The sequence below is a fragment of the Thalassophryne amazonica genome, chromosome 7 (genome assembly GCF_902500255.1).
Source record: "Thalassophryne amazonica chromosome 7, fThaAma1.1, whole genome shotgun sequence".
In the NCBI taxonomy this organism is placed as follows: Eukaryota; Metazoa; Chordata; class Actinopteri; order Batrachoidiformes; family Batrachoididae; genus Thalassophryne; species Thalassophryne amazonica.
The window spans coordinates 86766086-86787871 of NC_047109.1; the positions used below are offsets into that span (position 1 = coordinate 86766086).

Below are 21786 nucleotides of genomic sequence, written 5' to 3' on the forward strand. Positions count from 1 at the left end.
CAAAGCGAAAGCCATACATCAACAACATCCAGAAACGACACTGCCTTCTCTGGGCCCGAGCTCATTTGAAATGGACAGATGCAAAGTGGAAAAAGTGTGCTGTGGTCTCATGAGTCCACATTTCAAATTTTTCTTGGAAATCATGGACTTCGTGTCCACCAGACAAAAGAAAGAAAAGGCAATCCAAATTGTTACCAGCACAAAGTACAAAAGCCAGCACCTGTGATGGTATGGGGTGTGCTAGTGTCCATGGCATGAGCAACTTACACATCTGTGATGGCACCATCAATGCTGAAAGGTACATCCAGGTTTTGGAGCAACACATGCTGCCATCCAAGCAACGTCTTTTTCAGGGACGTCCCTGCTTATTTCAGCAAGACAATGCCAAGCCACATTCTGCATGTGTTACAACAGCGTGGCTTCGTAGTAAAATAGTGCGGGTACTAGACTGACCTGCTTGCAGTCCAGACTTGTCGCCCATTGAAAATGTGTGGCGCATTATGAAGCACAAAATATGACAACGGAGACCTCGGACTGTTGAACAACTGAAGTTGTACATCAAGCAAGAATGGGAAAGAATTCCACCTACAAAGCTTCAACAATTAGTGTCCTCAGTTCTCAAACGCTTATTGAGTGTTGTTAGAAGGAAAGGTGATGTAACACAGTGGTAAACCTACCACTGTCCCAGCTTTTTTGAAACATGTTGCAGGCATCCATTTCACAATGAGCAAATATTTCCACAAAAACAATAAAGTATATAAGTTTGAACATTAAATATCTTGTCTTTGTGTTGTATTCAATTGAATATAGGTTGAAGAGGATTTGCAAATCATTGTATTCTGTTTTTATTCACATTTTACACAATGTCCCAACTTCATTGAAATTGGGGTTGTACTCAGACTGCTCAGTTTCAGCATCACTGACTACCACACTACCAACTGAATGGGTGCAAATATATTTGGGTGTAAGCTAAATTTAATGTGAATATATACACTCAACAAAAATATAAACGCAACACTTTTGGTTTTGCTCCCATTTTGTATGAGATGAACTCAAAGATCTAAAACTTTTTCCACATACACAATATCACCATTTCCCTCAAATATTGTTCACAAACCAGTCTAAATCTGTGATAGTGAGCACTTCTCCTTTGCTGAGATAATCCATCCCACCTCACAGGTGTGCCATATCAAGATGCTGATTACACACCATGATTAGTGCACAGGTGTGCCTTAGACTGCCCACAATAAAAGGCCACTCTGAAAGGTGCAGTTTTATCACACAGCACAATGCCACAGATGTCGCAACATTTGAGTGAGCGTGCAGTTGGCATGCTGACAGCAGGAATGTCAACCAGAGCTGTTGCTCGTGTATTGAATGTTCATTTCTCTACCATAAGCCGTCTCCAAAGGCGTTTCAGAGAATTTGGCAGTACATCCAACCAGCCTCACAACCGCAGACCACGTGTAACCACACCAGCCCAGGACCTCCACATCCAGCATGTTCACCTCCAAGATCGTCTGAGACCAGCCACTCGGACAGCTGCTGAAACAATCGGTTTGCATAACCAAAGAATTTCTGCACAAACTGTCAGAAACCGTCTCAGGGACACTCATCTGCATGCTCGTCGTCCTCATCGGGGTCTCGACCTGACTCCAGTTCGTCGGCGTAACCGACTTGAGTGGGCAAATGCTCACATTCACTGGTGTTTGGCACTTTGGAGAGGTGTTCTCTTCACGGATGAATCCCGGTTCACATTGTTCAGGGCAGATGGCAGACAGCATGTGTGGCGTCGTGTGGGTGAGTGGTTTTCTGATGTCAATGTTGTGGATCGACTGGCCCATGGTGGCGGTGGGGATATGGTATGGGCAGGCGTCTTTTATGGACGAAGAACACAGGTGCATTTTATTGATGGCATTTTGAATGCACAGAGATACCGTGACGAGATCCTGAGGCCCATTGTTGTGCCATACATCCAAGAACATCACCTCATGTTGCAGCAGGATAATGCACGGCCCCATGTTGCAAGGATCTGTACACAATTCTTGGAAGCTGAAAATGTCCCAGTTCTTGCATGGCCGGCATACTCACCGGACATGTCACCCATTGAGCATGTTTGGTATGCTCTGGACCGGCGTATACGACAGCGTGTACCAGTTCCTGCCAATATCCAGCAACTTCACACAGCCATTGAAGAGGAGTGGACCAACATTCCACAGGCCACAATTGACAACCTGATCAACTCTATGCGAAGGAGATGTGTTGCACTGCATGAGGCAAATGGTGGTCACACCAGATACTGACTGGTATCCCCCCCCAATAAAACAAAACTGCACCTTTCAGAGTGGCCTTTTATTGTGGGCAGTCTAAGGCACACCTGTGCACTAATCATGGTGTCTAATCAGCATCCTGATATGGCACACCTGTGAGGTGGGATGGATTATCTCAGCAAAGGAGAAGTGCTCACTATCACAGATTTAGACTGGTTTGTGAACAATATTTGAGGGAAATGGTGATATTGTGTATGTGGAAAAAGTTTTAGATCTTTGAGTTCATCTCATACAAAATGGGAGCAAAACCAAAAGTGTTGCATTTATATTTTTGTTGAGTGTATATTGACAGATTCCCTCCCAGTGATCACTGACAGAGCTCAGGATGCATGTGCACCCACTTTTTTGCCAATGCTCAAACCTTGATAACCTGATAAAGCATGTCCATAGAAAAGGAGACTCAGCAAAAATTGGCCCGTGAGGCGCCAGTTAAGTAACCCTCAATCTTGTGCTGCACAGTGGCCAGGATGCTGTGCCACAAACAGTCACTCAGACTACTTTAAGAATCATAAAGTGCTATACTTTTTATGTGATTAACTTTAGCAGCAAAGATGTTTGGTGTTAAAAGGGAGTTCATTAGGTATTTAAATGAAACAAGAGTATTTCGTGAGATAAAGTGTGCAGGACAGAGGTGGAGGTTAATGTGACCAGTTTTTGGTTTGTTTTTTTTACTAGTCAAAATCCCTGGTGCAGATATCAGATATTGACATCTGACACCTTCTGTTGAAAGCACTGACTACACTGATGTGGACCACAGCAGAAGAAGTCGTGCTGCAGTCGTTTAAAGGCGACAAAATACGCAAACACTGAGAAAGTGCAAAATATATTCAAAGGTGTAGGTTAATGTCTAACTTTTTGTATGATGATAATAGTCAAAATCTCTGGATCAGATATCAGATTCTGACATCTTCTCTTGAATGTTCTGACTGCTAACTATAATTGAAATGGTCAGCATGTTTTTTTTTTTTACATTGTGCTCCTGTCAGGTGACTGCCAGTAGGATACTGACATCCAAATTAATGAATATTTGCCCATATTTTTCATCAGTATTAACAAAATATTGCTCATACTTCTCCCCGCTTGTTACAGAGACCAGAAACCAGCTGTAATGTGCACCTGTCTGACTGAATCAACAGCTGTAATAATTTTGCAGCAAATGTAGAGGAAAGAGTAGGCTCATGGCGCCAAAGCCGCAAAACTGATAGAACATTTTTCAATTTAATGTAACAATGGTGCAAGGTGCAAGGTGCATGCTCTTCCTGATCCATGAGAGAGGGAGGGAGAGAGACAGATAGATATTATAAACATCTGACATTCTTACAACCCTCATAGAATTTGAGAGCCTAATGTGGTGTCAGGGGAAGAGAGCCTGTTGATTGGTTAACTGACTCTCAATCAGATAGTCAATGTGACCTAATCTAACTCTTGAAGAAAATGCTAAAAAAAACAAAAAAAACAAAAGAAAGATAATGCAAAATTATTTTCTCCTCCACAAAGATCAAAAATCAACAGAAGGGCTTATTTTAAAAAATCAATATGCTATCACACACATAGTACCACGCTTGTAACTCCATTTCAAACACAATCGTGTTCAACTTCCTGTGAACTCGGAGGTTTCTTGCAGCACAAAGACACAAATATTAGCTTTATTCATTATTCATGGAGGGCAGAGGCAGAAGGGGGACCTGCACCTCTGCCAAATCAACCATTTAGCTAACAAACACATCAAGGCACGCCACGCTGAATTCTGAATTGCCGATCAGAATGCGGAGTGGGAGGTTACTCCCTGCAGCCATACTTATCAGAATAACAGCAGAACTGGAGTTTCTGAGTATCGCAAATGCACAAATAGCAATGTTACATTATTACCACTGGAGAATAAAAAGAAATGCCCTGTGAAATCACAACATAGACAAAGAAAACTGTCTATAAGGGAGAGAAAGTAAAATTAGGACACAAATGAAACAGACGTCTTGTCTTCAAAACAGCTTTGTTGGAATAACTCTCTCAAAAGATGGGTTATTTGTGCATGCGATAAAAACGCCTGTGCATATGCAGTGCAAATTAAAATATTACAAAGTTTGCTAATTAAGAATTTCAGGGAATCTATTCTTCGCGGTTCCAACCCCAGACAGAAGCGCACGTATTAAAGTTTGCTGCTGCCAATCAAATCACTATGACTATTGTCTTCTCAAAGTGAAGGCACATCTTAGCTCCCATATGGTTCTGCTGAAGGAAGAACAAACGCATTGTGAATCCAAAGAATACCTTTGAAACAAAATTTGCGAGAAACGAGTGCAGTTGTTTTGGTGCAGACTTTATAAACAATGTTCCAACTTTATGCTGCATGAGAGCAAGAGGACCGACTTATCTGCTGCACTTAGAAAGAGGAGAGGAAAAAAGGACAAGATGGACGGCTGTGAGACAGAGAGAGAGAGTCTGCGAGTATAATGCAGCTGAGCGTCTGTCATATACTTCTGACATTACTAATACTGAGGAGATGTAACACTTTTTGACCATACGAAGTGGTGACTGCATGTGTGATTGGCTGTAGGCCTGCTCGCACTGAGTGTCACAACTGTGTCTCCGACGTGAGTTTAAAAGTTCACCCCCCCGATGATTGCTCTCAATCTGTCAACCAAGGGGCCTGTGGGAGTCTGAGCCGGAGGGGGAGTGGGGTAGAGACAGACAGACTACTGTGCTGACACCCAGTGGCGCACCTTCACCTCCTCTGCTACTGACAGCAAGGATTTAGAGCACTCTGACAGCATAAAGCACACACTACAGTGCAGAAAATACTCTCATTTATGCCACTTTCTAATAAGCACACAAGTTTGTCACTGACTGTGAGTGTGTGTGCATGTGTGTAAATGTACCAAAATAGCGCGAGCAGCCAATGCAAAATATGGGTGTGGAGACAAATCCATGTCACGTAGATATGGTTTCTCAGGAAAGCATATACAAGGGGAAAGGGGATCAAACTGAACACAGACTCAGGTGAAGCGAAGAGTCAAAGCTCTTGCGTTTAAAAGATATACAGTACCAGCTAAAAGTATGGACACACTTTCCCACTCAACTGAATGGGAACGTGTGTCCAAACTTTTGACTGGTACTGTGTCCTCTGGTACTTTGGAAGTACATTCATTTAAAAGAGTGACTAGTAAATCCTACCCTTCACGCCACCCTTTTGAAAGCCAAAAAATAATTTTTGCCTAACAAACATGACCTGATTTTATTTTAAATGTATTCGTGTGTGAATAAATCGTGGAAATCAAGTCTTCACAACCTTGTTAGAATCAGTCCATTCTTGTTTCCATTTCTAAATCCTGTTAGCTCAACCAATGACTTGTATCATCCATCCATATATTTTTTGTAGCTATTTATTCCAATTAAGGCTGGAGCCTATCTAAGCAGTCATGGGACGTGAGGCTGGGTACACCCTGGACAAGACAGCAGTCTGTCGCAGAGCCCCATATAGACAAACACATTCATACCCGCACGCACACCTATGGACAATTTAAAGTTTCCAACTCACCTAACCTGCATGTCTTTGGATGTGGGAGGAAGCCAGAACATCAGGAGAGAACCCACGCAAACATGGGGAGAACATGCAAACGCCATACAGAAAAGCCACAGGTGGGAATAGATTCTATGATCTTCTTGCTGTGAGGCAACAGCGCTAACCACTACGCCACCATGCTGCTTCTGATTTACATCACGTTTTATTAAAATCAGAACATTTTAACTTTGTACAAACTGAAATTGGCCTTTGTCATCATCTTTTCTGTTTTTACATCGTAACTTTAAGTCATAGACAGTCCAATCTATTTTGTCATCCCTATTATCAGACAAATAATGCAAATACTGTGGTATACTTTTCAACATGACCAGAGCATTTGGAATTTGTGACCCATGTAATCCTTCATTGACCCCTATGTGACTCTGGCTACTACTCTACAGTAGTACTACAGCCCAATTTAATTGTTGTTGTCCACTGGGCTGTTCCTGTTTTGTTCAGGGTTGCCACAGGGGACACAACTAGATCCGTATTGGTATTTGGCCCTTCCTGACGCAACTCTAGCGTAACCTGGAGAAACACACGCAGCCGCTGGTGTTCCAAAGAGGTCTCCCATCCAATTACTAACCAGATCCTGCACTGCTTTGCTTCTGAGATCTACGGGATCAGGCTTACACAGAGTAGATTGACTGCAACAGTCCAATTTAGTAATGCAACTTAATGAAAATATGATATAAATATATAAATAAATAAACCATCAAACATTTTGAATTCAGTGGAACCTCGGTTTTCGACCAGCTCTCACTGTGAATCATTCGGTTCATGAACATAATTTTTTGAACAGAAAATGCACTGTATTACGAACAAATTCTTGGTTCACGCACAACTGCCGGCCTCCTGCCAACAAATTCCCAAGAATAAGATAAGAACATCCAGCTTCTGGCAGAGATGCCCATTAGTCACACTACAGCCCGTTGCTCTGTGAATGCTCTGAACATGTAGGCTCAACAAGATTGTGGATTACCCACATTGGATTTTCCTTTTTTTTTTGTTGGTGTTGCCCGTAAAGAAGCCATTATGGGGCCAAAGAATGGAGGCAAATGTGAAAAACCAAAGTGGAAAGTTATGAGAACTACAATAAAGGTGAAGAAAGAGATCACTTCGAAGCATAAAATTGTCGTCCGTGTGTTGGACCTCGCTTTGCAATACATCTGTCCCCTTCACTTTCCATGTATGCCATCAAGTGTCTTCTGTACAGGTAAGGTGAAATTAAATTGTCTATTTCATTATAATTACTGTACAGTATTCTGAATAAGATATTATGCATATTCTTTGTTTTGTGTCTGCCTTTTATGCATGAAATGCTGTTAAAGAGGTAAAAACACTTCTTTTTGGAGCCAGGAACAGATTAATCCATTGTAAATTGTTTCTTATGGGAAAGTTGGTTTTGGTTTAAGAACAACTCGATTTAAGAACAGCACTTAGGAATAAATTAAGTTCTAAAACCAGGGTTTCACTGTAAATCCCTTTCTGGAGGGCGCGCCATGTTGTAACATGTCCAGTTCATCCACAATTTCTCGGATAGTCACACGACTGAAAAGCCACCAAAAGCCGTCTGAATCTTCCGAATGGTGGACGAGGTGGGCATGTTACAACATGTCCTGTGAGGCTTCAACACGGAGGCGCTGTTGCTGCGCCATCAGCTTCGTGCCGATGAATTTCGCCGCCGCTCCTTTTCATGGCAAAATCTTCTTTCACAGCGGAATGTGCCGAAAAGGTGTAGATGTCCACCTCTTCCACAATTTCTCGGATAATCACACGACGGTCCCGCATCACCACAGCGTTCACTTTGGAAATGATCCGGTCGTTTCAGCGTGTTGATGCCGACAAGAGCACGGCGCAGTCTCCACCATTGTGCGGACGTCTTTAAACCAGTTATACTGCTCCTTAATCTGTGTGATACCCAGAGGATCATCACAGAAAGCCATCTGAATAATCCGAGTGGTTTCCACCTGGCTGTCACCCAGTTTCTAGCAAAATTTGATGCAGTCGCACTGCTCCAGTCATTCCGCCATTTCCTTGCAAAGAAAAAACACTGAGAGACTCCACCCATCCTCACACAAAGGCTGCTTACAAGCAAATGACGCAACCGACAGGCGTGAAAAAAATCACGCATGCGCACGAAGGTTCAAGGTTGGCTCATGCAAGCACACGTGATTCAAATCCATCAAGTTTTTGAAAAAAATAAAAAGGTCGGATACTTTTCTAACAGACCTCGTATAAGCCACAGATGTCCAAAATTATTTATTTCAACTCAAAACTGGAATTTCTATATCCTCACTCAGAACATTTTGAGACTTTTGGAAAGTTAAATGTGAAATCTCAAATATACAAACTGGTAAATGATAGATAACTGATACACACTATGACCCATAAGAATATTTATAATAATACGGTTGATTGAGCTGCAACACTGTAACTATTCAATTCAATTCAATTCAATTTTATTTCTATAGCGCCAAATCACAACAAACAGTTGCCCCAAGGCGCTTTATATTGTAAGGCAAGGCCATACAATAATTACATAAATACCCCAAAGGTCAAAACGACCCCCTGTGAGCAAGCACTTGGCGACAGTGGGAAGGAAAAACTCCCTTTTAACAGGAAGAAACCTCCAGCAGAACCAGGCTCAGGGAGGGGCAGTCTTCTGCTGGGACTGGTTGGGGCTGAGGGAGAGAACCAGCAGCAGAGAACCCCCCAGCAGTCTAAGTCTATAGCAGCATAACTAAGGGATGGTTCAGGGTCACCTGATCCAGCCCTAACTATAAGCTTTAGCAAAAAGGAAAGTTTTAAGCCTAATCTTAAAAGTAGAGAGGGTGTCTGTCTCCCTGATCCAAATTGGGAGCTGGTTCCACAGGAGAGGAGCCTGAAAGCTGAAGGCTCTGCCTCCCATTCTACTCTTACAAACCCTAGGAACTACAAGTAAGCCTGCAGTCTGAGAGCGAAGCGCTCTATTGGGGTGATATGGTACTATGAGGTCCCTAAGATAAGATGGGACCTGATTATTCAAAACCTTATAAGTAAGAAGAAGAATTTTAAATTCTATTCTAGAATTAACAGGAAGCCAATGAAGAGAGGCCAATATGGGTGGCCAATATGTCCACGATTGCTTTTCCTTAGCCCATTGTAACCTTGTTTTTTTCTGTTTAGGTGTTAATGATGGCTTTTGTTTAGCTTTTCTGTATGTAAATCCCATTTCCTTTAGGTGGTTTCATACAGTTCGGTTACAGACATTGACTCCAGTTCCCTCCCATTCGTTCCTCATTTGTTTTGTTGTGCATTTTTGATTTTTGAGACATACTGCTTTAAGTTTTCTGTCTTGACGCTTTGATGTCTTCCTTGGTCTACCAGTATGTTTGCCTTTAACAACCTTCCCATGTTGTTTGTATTTGGTCCAGAGTTTAGACACAGCTGACTGTGAACAACCAACATCTTTTGCAACATTGCGTGATGATTTACCCTCTCTTAAGAGTTTGATAATCCTCTCCTTTGTTTCAATTGACATCTCACGTGTTGGAGCCATGATTAATGTCAGTCCACTTGGTGCAACAGCTCTCCAAGGTGTGATCACTTCCTTTTAGATGCAGACTAATGAGCAGATCTGATTTGATGCAGGTGTTAGTTTTGGGGATGAAAATTTACAGGGTGATTCCATAATTTATTCCTCAGAATTGAGTGAGTCCATATTTTTTTCCCTCTGCTTGGTCTAAAAAAGTAACCGTTACTGACTGCCACAATTTTTTTTCTTAATTTCTTATAGTGTTTCTTAAAGCCAGAGAGTTGCCATTTGAAATGACTTTAGTTTTGTGTCATGTTTGTGCTCTGCTTTTTTTTCTACAAAATTAAACAACTGAATGAACATTCTCCGAGGCCGGTGATTCCATAATTATTGCCAGGGGTTGTATCAGTGAGCTTCAGTGTGCTTCAACGTGCTTTTAACTTATAAAAAAAACTTACCCTTAACTTATTGGACTTATGCCAGCATTTTTAATATGATTGGCATATGCTGGTTAAATTGTCAAAGTGTTACAGGGCCTTAAGAAATCATCACTTACCTGGACAACCTCATCATCCTCATCCAGAAGACCTTCCAACACTTCTACCGCCATCTGTTATGACATACAAATGGAAAGACAGAGAAAAGAAAAAAGACAAACGGATGTGAGAAGCTGAAGAGAAAGCTGGGATGATTTAAATTTTTTAAAACCCAATACTCTTTGTTCTCTCACACAGCCATACCCACAGAAACAGGAGGCTGCTGTTCATCTCCCAGGCAACCAGATCAATCAGAGTGATCAGAGAGTCTGATGAGTATCTATGAGGTGAGCATCCCACATACAGCAGCATCAATACAACAAGACAACCAACGTGGGTGTCAATATACACCCTGAGTAGTACTTATCGCACAGCTGACAGTCACTTCAGCCACTCTGTTTATTCACCCTGATAATCCATTTACTGAAACTGATAGGGGATATACAGTGGAGAAAATAAGTATTTGATCCCTTGTCAATTTTGCAGGTTTTCCCACCTACAAAGAATGGAGAGGTCTGTAATTTTTATCATAGGTACACTTCAACTGTGAGAGGCAGAATCTAAAAAAAAATAAAATAAAAAAAAAAATCCAGAAAATCACAGTGTATGATTTTTAAATAATTAATTTGCATTTTATTGCATGAAATAAGTATTTGATCTGCTACCAACCAGCAAGAATTCTGGCTCTCACACACCTGTTAATTTTTCTTTAAGAAGCCCTCTTATTCTGCACTCTTTACCTGTATTAATTGCACCTGTTTGAACTTGTTACCTGTATAAAAGACACCTGTCACACACTCAATCAATCACACTCCAACCTGTTCACCATAGCCAAGACCAAAGAGCTGTCTAAGGACATCAGGTACAAAACTGTAGACCTGCGCAAGGCTGGGATGGACTACAGGACAACAGGTAAGCAGCTTGGTAGAAGACAACAACTGTTATGATTATTTATTAGAAAGTGGAAGAAACACAAGATGACTGTCAATGTCCCCCGGTCTGGGACTCCATGCAAGATCACACTTTGTGGGGTAAGGATGATTCTGAGAAAGCTCAGAACTACACAGGAGGTCCTGGTCAATGACTTGAAGAGAGTTGGGACCACAGTCAAAAAGATTACATTAGTAACACATGATGCTGTCATGGTTTAAAATCCTGCAGGGCAGCAAGGTCCCCCTGCTCAAGCCAGCACATGTCCAGGCCCGTTTCAAGTTCACCAGTGACCATCTGGAGGATCCAGAGGAGGCATGGGAGAAGGTCATGTGGTCAGTTGAGACAAAAATAGAGCTTTTTGGAATCAACTCTACTTACCGTGTTTAGAGGATGAGAACAACCCCAAGAACACTGTCCCAACCGTGAAGCATGGGGGTGGAAACATCATACTCTGGGGGTGCAAAGGGGACAGGACGACTGCACCGCATTGAAGGGAGGATGGATGGGGTCATGTATTGCGAGATTTTGGCAAACAACCTCTATCCCTCAGTAAGAGCATTGAAGGTGGGTCGTGGCTGGGTCTTCCAGCATGACAATGACCCCAAACACACAGCCAGGACAACTAAGGAGGGGCTCCGTAAGAAGCATTTCAAGGTCCTGGAGTGGCCGAGCCAGTCTCCAGACTCAATAGAAAATCTTTGGAGGGAGCTGAAACTCCAAACCAGAAAGATCTGAAAACTTGGTCAAGAACTACAGGAAACGTCTGACCTCTGTAATGGCAGACAAATGTTTCTGTACCAATTGTTAAGGTCTGTTTTTGTAGGGGATCAAATACTTATATCATGCATAAAATGCAAATTCATTATTTAAAAATCATACAATGTGATTTTCTGGATTTCTTTTTTTAGATTCTGTCTCTCACAGTTGAAGTGTACCAATGGTAAAAATTACAGACCTCTCCATTCTTCAAATACTTCAAATACAAACCCTTACACATGTGGCATAGCAGCATGACCCATCTCACCAGTTTCACTCCACAAGCGTTTTTCCAATTTCCTCTCCGTAGCATCTGGAGAGGAGGTTTGGGGGTCTTGTAGGAGTTTAGTGTGAGGTGACCTTTTCTGGTGTCTCCATTGGCTTCTGTGGAAAGTTTCTATTACAGAACACAGACCTCAACTAAAGCAGGCTGTGTGTTTGTTTTGCTCTGCCTCTCTCATTGCAGATTTTGTGTTTGTGGTTACTGCATGCCCGCAGGTGTGTGTCTCTCTGAGGCCCTAGGTGATGATCTATTGATTTTTGTCAACTTCAGGCTGGAGGCGAGTGTTAGCCAATCACCCGTGGTGAAGGACAAGAATAAAAGATACACACAGACAACTACACACAAACACACATCCACAAACATGCTGCCGCCATTACACAAAACAGTGTGCATAACATGGAGCACTTGTGTCTTGTTAAGGCAGTTTTATTAGCTAGAGCATGTGTAACCCCCCCCAAATGGAGTTTAGTTGTCTTTTCATTAAGCCCGCGTGGTTGCGGTGGTGATAAAGAGGTCTGGTACCGAGGCTGACTAAGGGAGAGGCAGGTTAATTGAGAGTATCTCATTAAGAGACTGCAAATATGCAAGTGGGGGAGCAACTGACTGATTGCCAAATCACTTATCACCTGAAAATCCACTGCACTTAAGTAATTATGACTGAACAAAAGCTTACAAACAAACTTGCCTAATTTCCACTGATGACAAATGGATTCATGCTCAGTGAAGGAATTTACACACGAGATTTTCACAGCATCACACACGTGCTGAATATCAGCACAGGCACCATATATACGCGATAAGAGCGCAGATCAGTCCACAGATAAAACGGGCAACAAAAATAGAACTGGAGGAATCTGGGAGCTACGATAAGTGAGCGATGATAACGTTATATCGTCCCCGACTGCACTTCATCCTAACTACAGTGGTCAACCTGGGGGCGAGTGATTAAAGATTAAGAAATTCTTCACACTCTAAATAACAACAAGATTAATATTCCCATGAAGATAAGGCGAGTGCAGCGGTAGTACGAGAGAAAAAGCTAGAGGACTAAGAAGACGGTAATAAAAAGCATCCTCATAAACAATGCAAAAAACAGTACGTGCACAGTAGCGGTGCACCACAAACACACACCAAACACATTTTGTACATGTTGTCCTCTTTATTTCAACATGTGTTAAAGAAAAAAACGCACTATTGGGAGGAACTCATTTATAATGGTGTTGGGCGCGTGCACGTCTGTGTGCGCGCGCGTGTGTGTGTGTGTGTGTGTGTGTGTGTGTGTGTGTGCAATCTGCAGGCAATTATGTTTAACAGAATCATTTTACCGGAGCGCACGGCGGAGACAGAAGAAAGACAAATCACTTTACAAGTGAGGGCAAGCCGTATCTCCGGTGCACAGAAACCTGTACGTGCACACAGGGACGTCTCACACTTAAGTAAATAAATCCTGGGGATGTCACCGCTAACTGTACTTGCAAGCAGCGTCGGAAAGAACAAACTGAGCTCTGCCCTGAGCTAAATTTAAGAAAAGAAGCCTTTAATGGCTAGCATGAAAGCACCGCAAAGGCAGACAAAATGGTGAGAAATTGCAATGACCCATCAGCCTCAGTGACAAATACTGAAACACACCTTAATCTGGCAGTCAGGGGTCTGTGCCCCTGTCTTCTGTGTGATAAGTGAATATGTTGATGGGAGACAATGATGGCAACACGTGAGGACATGAGCTGGACAGACTCCATCCTTACAATGCGGCAAAGGTTTTATCCTGAGGAGGTGCCAGTCAGCAGAACCAACAGCTGAGACTAAACATCAACCCAGCAAAAGACAACTGCACACTTGTCTCACTTATGTTGCTTTTACACACCCGTCACATACTTCAAATCACTGCCACCAGTTTTAGAAATCTTACAAATCTTTACTGAAGTGCTTGAATTTAACAGTGTCACAAAAGAAATGTAAATACTGGAAACTTTTTTCCTGCCATTCCCATTTTGCTGCAAAAGACCGCTTAGGGAATAAGAGCAGGCGAGCAAATCCTTGTTTCGCACATTCAGCCCAAGTCATTACAAAAAGTTATTGAAGCAGAACATCATGATATAAAAATGCTTGCATGATCTGCTGATCTCAAAGTACCTATGCTCCACATGCTCAAAATTCTGCAGGAGACTCAAACATCACAGAATTCTGATATATATTTTACTTATTTAAGAAGATTTTCCTCACGATTGGGTTGCAAATCGTAGCTGTAACAGACCCATCATTCAACAGCACAATTTACAACAGGTTTCAGCTTGTTCACTGAGATTTAACTGGTTCTATATCCACTTTTGCCAAAAGTAGCATTAATCATATCAGTACATTACCATTAGAATGTAGTTTTATGTTGCTAGGTCTATCAGAATATGTATGTATCCTGATTTCATAAAATTGTTTTCCTTTATGAATGGGTCACTTTAATCTGTGGGAAACATTTTAAGGATACTGTGCCAGAAGGCACAGTATCCTTAAAAGCATATAGACAAACCTGTGAATTTGTTATCTGAATCAATCGTAAATTCTGTTATGTTCATTTTTGGAAGTTCTTGTTTGTACAGTGCCAGCACTTTTCAGAATGACACTTTTGAAATAAGGTGTTTAAGAGATACCAGTTATTCAAGCTCTTTTAAGTAAATTTTGGACACCTTTCTTTTTTGAAAGAATTATGATGGAGATAAAATTTGAGGAGTGTGCAAAATTCCATTATGGCCCTTTTGGGGAGCACTTAGAATGATTCAAGGAGAATGACATTTTTTTCTTGCCTGTAAGCAGCCTCCCAAAGAATCTTTTAGCAAAATTAGACAAAGTTATTCAGTGTTTCACACTTGTGAATCTGGTGCCGTCTCGCGGCCTGTCACTCAAGCGAGAGGTCAGTTTCAGCAGAGTTCCGGTTCAGGGCACAATGTAAACAAATGTCGTGAAGTGTGGACAACAAGACAATATCGGGGCATGGCAAAAGTTCATCACAGGTGCTACACCTCCTCTAGAAAACCCTCTCAACTTGGGAGAACTTGTCACCATCATAATTGCCCGTGAATTTGCTGGATCAACGCCATCCACATCCTTGTTAGTCATTGTTTACATGCACTGTGAGACACCAGAACTCACTCGGTGCATTCCGGGAAGCACAGGAGGCCACCAGGGGCATTATGGGAAACATCAAAGTACCGAACTGAATGTTTTTTTGTGCAATAAATCGGTCGGTGTGAAAAATGGCACCTTTTCTCCCCTTTTGGGGCACCCTTGGAATGATTCAAGAATAATGAGATTTTGACTGGTCTCTAAGCAGCCTCCCAAAGAATTTTATTTTTATTTATCAGGTTTTTTTTCTGCAATAAATCAAACAGTGTGAAAAATGGCTTCTTTTTTGTTTGTTTTTTTGTTTGTTTTTTTGCTCTTCTTGGGGGCCTTGAGAGGGCCACAGGGATTCAACTAGAATGTCAAACTTAACATGACCAGACACTGTACCATGCGAATCTCAATGGCATTAGTCCTACGGACTGCAGTCCAAAGGACCAATAAAATGTGGACAAAGAATTACCTGATTCTCGGTGAACAAACTGTTGCTGTTACAATCTAGTCTATTATAGTCAGACTAAATCTATGTCATTGCAGAAAAAAAAAACATCTCACAAAATTTAAAGAAATAGGGTGGAGGTGTCACTGCATACAGCGCTGATCATACTTTTAATGTGTGATGTTTCTTCTCAGACCATCTTCAATAACACTGAGATTACAAAAGATCTTGCTTAAAACAGACAGCATTGGACTTCCGGTTGGACAGCGAGGGAATGGCAGCTTAAATCAGAGCTCTTGCCAGGAGAAGTAATTATACCCCACAAAACAACTAAGAAGCCTGAATACATACATCAAAGAGTGTGATGAGTGGGGGTGACAAACGTGAGAAGCGAAAGACTCGAAACACCCGAAACAAAACTCAAGAAAATGCCGAAATGGAAGAAAATCCAATCGCTTCCGAAGCTAGCATGCTAACGGCTAACACCTCGGAGCCACAAGAGGGGATACCTGGACTGACCATGCAAATTGTGCAACTACGAAAAGAAATAAAAGACGGATTTTTGACTCTCAAAGATGAAGTTAAGGCTGACTTCAAGAGGGAGTTTGAAACATTTAAGATGGACATAAGACAAGAGCAAGAAATAGAAGGAATAAAAATTAGAGATATAGAAAACAAAATTGGATTGTTTGCAGATGATGTGTTAATATATTTAAAACAACCAGACAAATATTTACCTAAGGTAATGGATTTATTAAGCACTCAACAAAAATATAAACGCAACACTTTTGGTTTTGCTCCCATTTTGTATGAGATGAACTCAAAGATCTCAAACTTTTTCCACATACACAATATCACCATTTCCCTCAAATATTGTTCACAAACCAGTCTAAATCTGTGATAGTGAGCACTTCTCCTTTGCTGAGATAATCCATCCCACCTCACAGGTGTGCCATATCAAGATGCTGATTAGACACCATGATTAGTGCACAGGTGTGCCTTAGACTGTCCACAATAAAAGGCCACTCTGAAAGGTGCAGTTTTGTTTTATTGGGGGGGGATACCAGTCAGTATCTGGTGTGACCACCATTTGCCTCATGCAGTGCAAAACATCTCCTTCGCATAGAGTTGATCAGGTTGTCAATTGTGGCCTGTGGAATGTTGGTCCACTCCTCTTCAATGGCTGTGCGAAGTTGCTGGATATTGGCAGGAACTGGTACACGCTGTCGTATACGCCGGTCCAGAGCATCCCAAACATGCTCAATGGGTGACATGTCCGGTGAGTATGCTGGCCATGCAAGAACTGGGACATTGTCAGCTTCCAAGAATTGTGTACAGATCCTTGCAACATGGGGCCGTGCATTTTCCTGCTGCAACATGAGGTGATGTTCTTGGATGGCACAACAATGGGCCTCAGGATCTCGTCACGGTATCTCTGTGCATTCAAAATGCCATCAATAAAATGCACCTGTGTTCTTCATCCATAACAGACGCCTGCCCATACCACAACCCCACCGCCACCATGGGCCACTCGATCCACAACATTGACATCAGAAAACCGCTCACCCACACGACGCCACACACGCTGTCTGCCATCTGCCCTGGACAGTGTGAACCGGGATTCATCCGTGAAGAGAACACCTCTCCAACGTGCCATACGCCAGTGAATGTGAGCATTTGCCCACTCTAGTCGGTTACGGCGACGAACTGGAGTCAGGTCGAGACCCCGATGAGGACGACGAGCATGCAGATGAGCTTCCCTGAGATGGTTTCTGACAGTTTGTGCAGAAATTCTTTGGTTATGCAAACCGATTGTTTCAGCAGCTGTCCCAGTGGCTGGTCTCAGACGATCTTGGAGGTGAACATGCTGGATGTGGAGGTCCTGGGCTGGTGTGGTTACACGTGGTCTGCGGTTGTGAGGCTGGTTGGATGTACTGCCCAATTCTCTGAAACGCCTTTGGAGACGGCTTATGGTAGAGAAATGAACATTCAATACACGAGCAGCAGCTCTGGTTGACATTCCTGCTGTCAGAATGCCAATTGCACACTCCCTCAAATCTTGCGACATCTGTGGCATTGTGCTCTGTGATAAAACTGCACCTTTCAGAGTGGCCTTTTATTGTGGGCAGTCTAAGGCACACCTGTGCACTAATCATGGTGTCTAATCAGCATCTTGGTATGGCACACCTGTGAGGTGGGATGGATTATCTCAGCAAAGGAGAAGTGCTCACTATCACAGATTTAGACTGGTTTGTGAACAATATTTGAGGGAAATGGTGATATTGTGTATGTGGAAAAGTTTTAGATCTTTGAGTTCATCTCATACAAAATGGGAGCAAAACCAAAAGTGTTGCGTTTATATTTTTGTTGAGTGTATTATGGTCACCTCTCAGGTTATAAGTTGAATATTGATAAAACTCAAGTGCTCCCCATTAATTATAGCCCCTCTCCATCTATGAAACAGCAATATAAATTCAAGTGGAATAAAAAGTCAATAAAATACTTGGGAATTCAAAGCACCAACAACCTTACCAAGTTGTATGAAATTAACTATAGATCTTTAAATACACAAATATACCAAGACATGGTGAGATGGAACATTCATTTGCTAGATTTATAATCTAGAATTGAAACGATCAAGATGAATGTGCTGCCTAGAATTTTATATTTATTTCAATCTCTGCCAGTGCCAATACCAAGCAATCAATTCGTAGAGTAGGACAGAAAAATCTCTAGATTCATTTGGAATGGGGCCAAATCTAGAATTAAATTCTCAACACTTCAAATTCCTAAAGATGAGGGTGGATTGGCACTGCCCAATTTAGAAGAATATTTCTATGCAGCACAGCTCAAACATATCATGGTCTGGTGTGATTCAAACTACATGACAAAGTGGGAACAAATAGAAATGGGCAATGTAGACCATGTACAAGCTATGATAGCAAATAAGAAGATGTTTAAGGAAAGAGAAAATAAGTTGGACTCTATTACTAGATTCACCTTGGAGGTTTGGTTTAAATTAGTAAAGAGATGTAAAATAGAGGAAGAAATTAAAGTATTTAGCTGGATAGCTTTTGACTTAAACTTTAAACCAGGCAGTATGAATTCTAAATTCAAGGAATGGGCAATTAAAGGATTAAACATTCTAAATAAATTTCTTAAAAAAGGCCAAATGGAAAGGTTTCAAACACTACAGAAAGAATTTGATTTAGCATCTCGAGATTTCTATATGTACCTTCAGGTATGGGACTATTATTTAAAAGAAGTAAAGCCAAACCTCCCATGTGAAATGAATGCAATTACACAAATATTAAATAATGCATATAAAAACAAAAGTAGTAAAGTCATATCAATGTTGTATAAAGGATTGATAGTTAATAGGAGAACACCAACACTGTATATTAGAGATAAATGGGTAAAGGAGTTGCAGGAGGACATAAGTAATGACGTGGTATAATATTTGCAAATCTCAAGTAACTACAACTAGCTCAAGAAATTGGAAAATTTACTGTTGGAAAAATTTAGTCAGATATTTTATTACACCAAAGATAAAAAATGCATCAATATCCTTGCGCCAACCCTGCTGGAGAAAGTGTGGAGAGCAGGATGTGGGACATGCACACACCTTCTGGCAGTGTCAAAACTTGTCCCAATTTTGGGAAGATGTTGGTAGTGAAATTGAAAAGGTATTTGGGTACAGTATACCAAGAACAATACTGACATTATACTTTGGGTATGTAATGGGAGCAGGGATTCAGAAAAAAGATGTATACTTATTTAAAATTTTGTTGGCAGCAGCAAAAAAAAAAAGCCATTACACGCAAATGGTACAAACAAGAACCCCCCACAGTTAAAAACTAGATGGACATTGTTGAAGAAATTCACAGTATAGAAAGACTTACTTTTATTTTAAGGTTGCAAGAAGCCAAACACGAAGACCTTTGGGAAAAATGGACAATGTATATTGATGACAATTGACCAATTGTTCTGTGTATTTTGTATTTTGTTATAATTTGTGAAAACCAATAAAAAACAAGTACTAAAAAAAAATAAATAAATAAAAACACAGACAGCATTTGGGACAAGTATATACAATGACATTTTTTACATTTATTTTAAACAACCACTTATTAGTGAACTTTTGCAGTGTCAGTTTGAGATCATTTAACAAGTTCCTCAGATTACTGCATCTTTATAGTTGAAAATGGCTCATTTAATCCAAATCAAACTCAAACCAGTGTGACCAATATACAGCCAGGCTAAATAAAACCAGTTTTCTAAGGACACTGAAACAGAATAGGACGTTTTCTGTGCAGAACTAGCAAAACCTGGTTTAATTTCTAGTGCAGTCCATTTAATGCTATTGGAAGGGCATAATAGTTAGAAAGCCTAACATGGAAGGCATGTGGCTCAAATGCTCTTCTGTACACAGGGATGCATAATAACATCTTATACCCATGGTTTCACAGGGAAAGACTCGCATGCAGTAAAAATGTACAAGCGGAAATATCGTGCACTAAATGTGCATGTACAGCCAGACCAAGTATGCAAACAGGGCAGAGAAAAGCTCAGGGCACAGGTGGAGTGTTGCTTCATTCTCTGCACAAAATGCTATTAAGTGAATAAACCTTTACATGATAAATAAACAAACATGATCAAAACTAAAATTGAAACTATAGTTAAAAGGGCAGCGGGGACTACCCATTAACCAAAAAGTGGGTTCAATACCCTATAATAGTTGAGTATCAAAGTGCTTTTGAGTAAGACAGTGAACCCCAAAAATTAATCAACCTGCGGGTATATTACAGCAAAGATCACCCCCACCCCCAATAAATATACAAGATATCTTTATTGTCATTGTGCAGTCACCTGAACAATGAAATTATTGAAATATGTTATAGAGATGTAAGCGGTGTAGTTGTAGTTGAGTACCTTGTATGGTAGCACCCTGACATCAGTGTGTATGTGTGTGTGTGTGTGTGTGAGAGAGTGAGAGAGAGAGAGAGAGAGAGATGTATCATTGTAAAGCATTTTTAGTGTCTGCCTCAGATGGAAACAGTCCACTTAGCATTTATATTTAATTAAACAGAACTAATTCATTACTTTGACAGGCAGTTGGCTTTAGACAAGTCAAGGGGTGGATATAATAATATTTCAAAGTCAGTGATTATTGCTTAGAGTTTGGTTAAATCAAGATGTTATGCAAAGAGTGTGGCACAGCTGTAAATCTCCCAAGAGAATGCTGCCCTCAAAAGCACAGTGACCATTGTGAAGAACTTTTAAAATATTACTATTCTGATTATAATAAAGTATTATTTACGATTGTTAAGTACTTAAACATACGATGTGATGGCAGTGTAAAAATCACTGCGACATATAAAGATAAGGCCGAGGGGACGTTTTCTCACAAAGTATTTGTGAGGAAGGTGTAAATTAACTTTCATTTTTTTGTAGCTATGTGTTGAACTGTTCCATTTGTACAAATAAATGTAACACCCACAGCGATTTTTAATGTTTTAACTTGCTTTAGATTTGCAAAAGTAACAATAAGTCCTATAGAGCCAAAGGTCCACTGGGCTGGTGCTTATCCCCAGATAACACAAGGTGAAGCAAATGAGAGTTCTCATCTTCCCCTGAAGTGTCTTGTCCAAGGACACAGACAGGTGGCAAGGGACAGAAATCAATTCCAAATTTTTCAATCCATTGGAAATGTACTCCTCACACACCATCATTTCCTGTTGTCAATGCCTGCACATTTTTCTGACGGTTCCTCTTTGTAAAATCATCATTGTGACATCATGTCTGAAGCCATGGTGCCAAACTAAATATAACAACAAGCAAAACAGCTGCAACAATGCTGAAAGCCTGGGTGGGTCCACATTTGTTTTTGTTGTTTTCAGAGAAAATTGACCTGGCATCGATAAGGGAATCAATAAAGAACTGCACCAATAATAGCTGAGCTACGACCACTACCGTTGCCCCCCACCCAGGACTAAACCAAACCAACTTTTTTAGGTTCCTTAGATGACCTCAAAACAGTTGTCCTGTCCCATGTGCAGAAAAACACCCCCAAAGCATGATGCTTCCACGCCCATGCTTCACAGTAGGGATGGTGTTTTGGGGATGGTACTCAGCATTCTTCTTCCTCCAAACATGGCGAGTGGAATTAAGACCAAAAAGTTTTATTTTGGTCTCATCTGACCACATAACTTTCTCCCATGACTCCTCTGGATCATCTAAATGGTCATGGGCAAACATAAGATGGGCCTGGACATATGCTGATTTAAGCAAGGGAACCTTCTGTGCCATGCATGATTTT

General features: G+C 41.1%; 1 protein-coding gene across 2 annotated transcripts in view; it reads right to left on the bottom strand.

Moving 5' to 3' along the window:
- The window catches only part of si:dkey-12j5.1 (probable assembly chaperone of rpl4), an 86027-nt gene that overhangs the window by 35111 nt on the left and 29130 nt on the right, over positions 1-21786 (bottom strand). For both annotated transcript variants that reach the window (XM_034174927.1, XM_034174928.1), the window contains exon 9: positions 9963-10016. In XM_034174927.1, coding sequence (XP_034030818.1) covers positions 9963-10016 — 54 coding nt within the window. The remainder of the gene's footprint in view (positions 1-9962; positions 10017-21786) is intronic.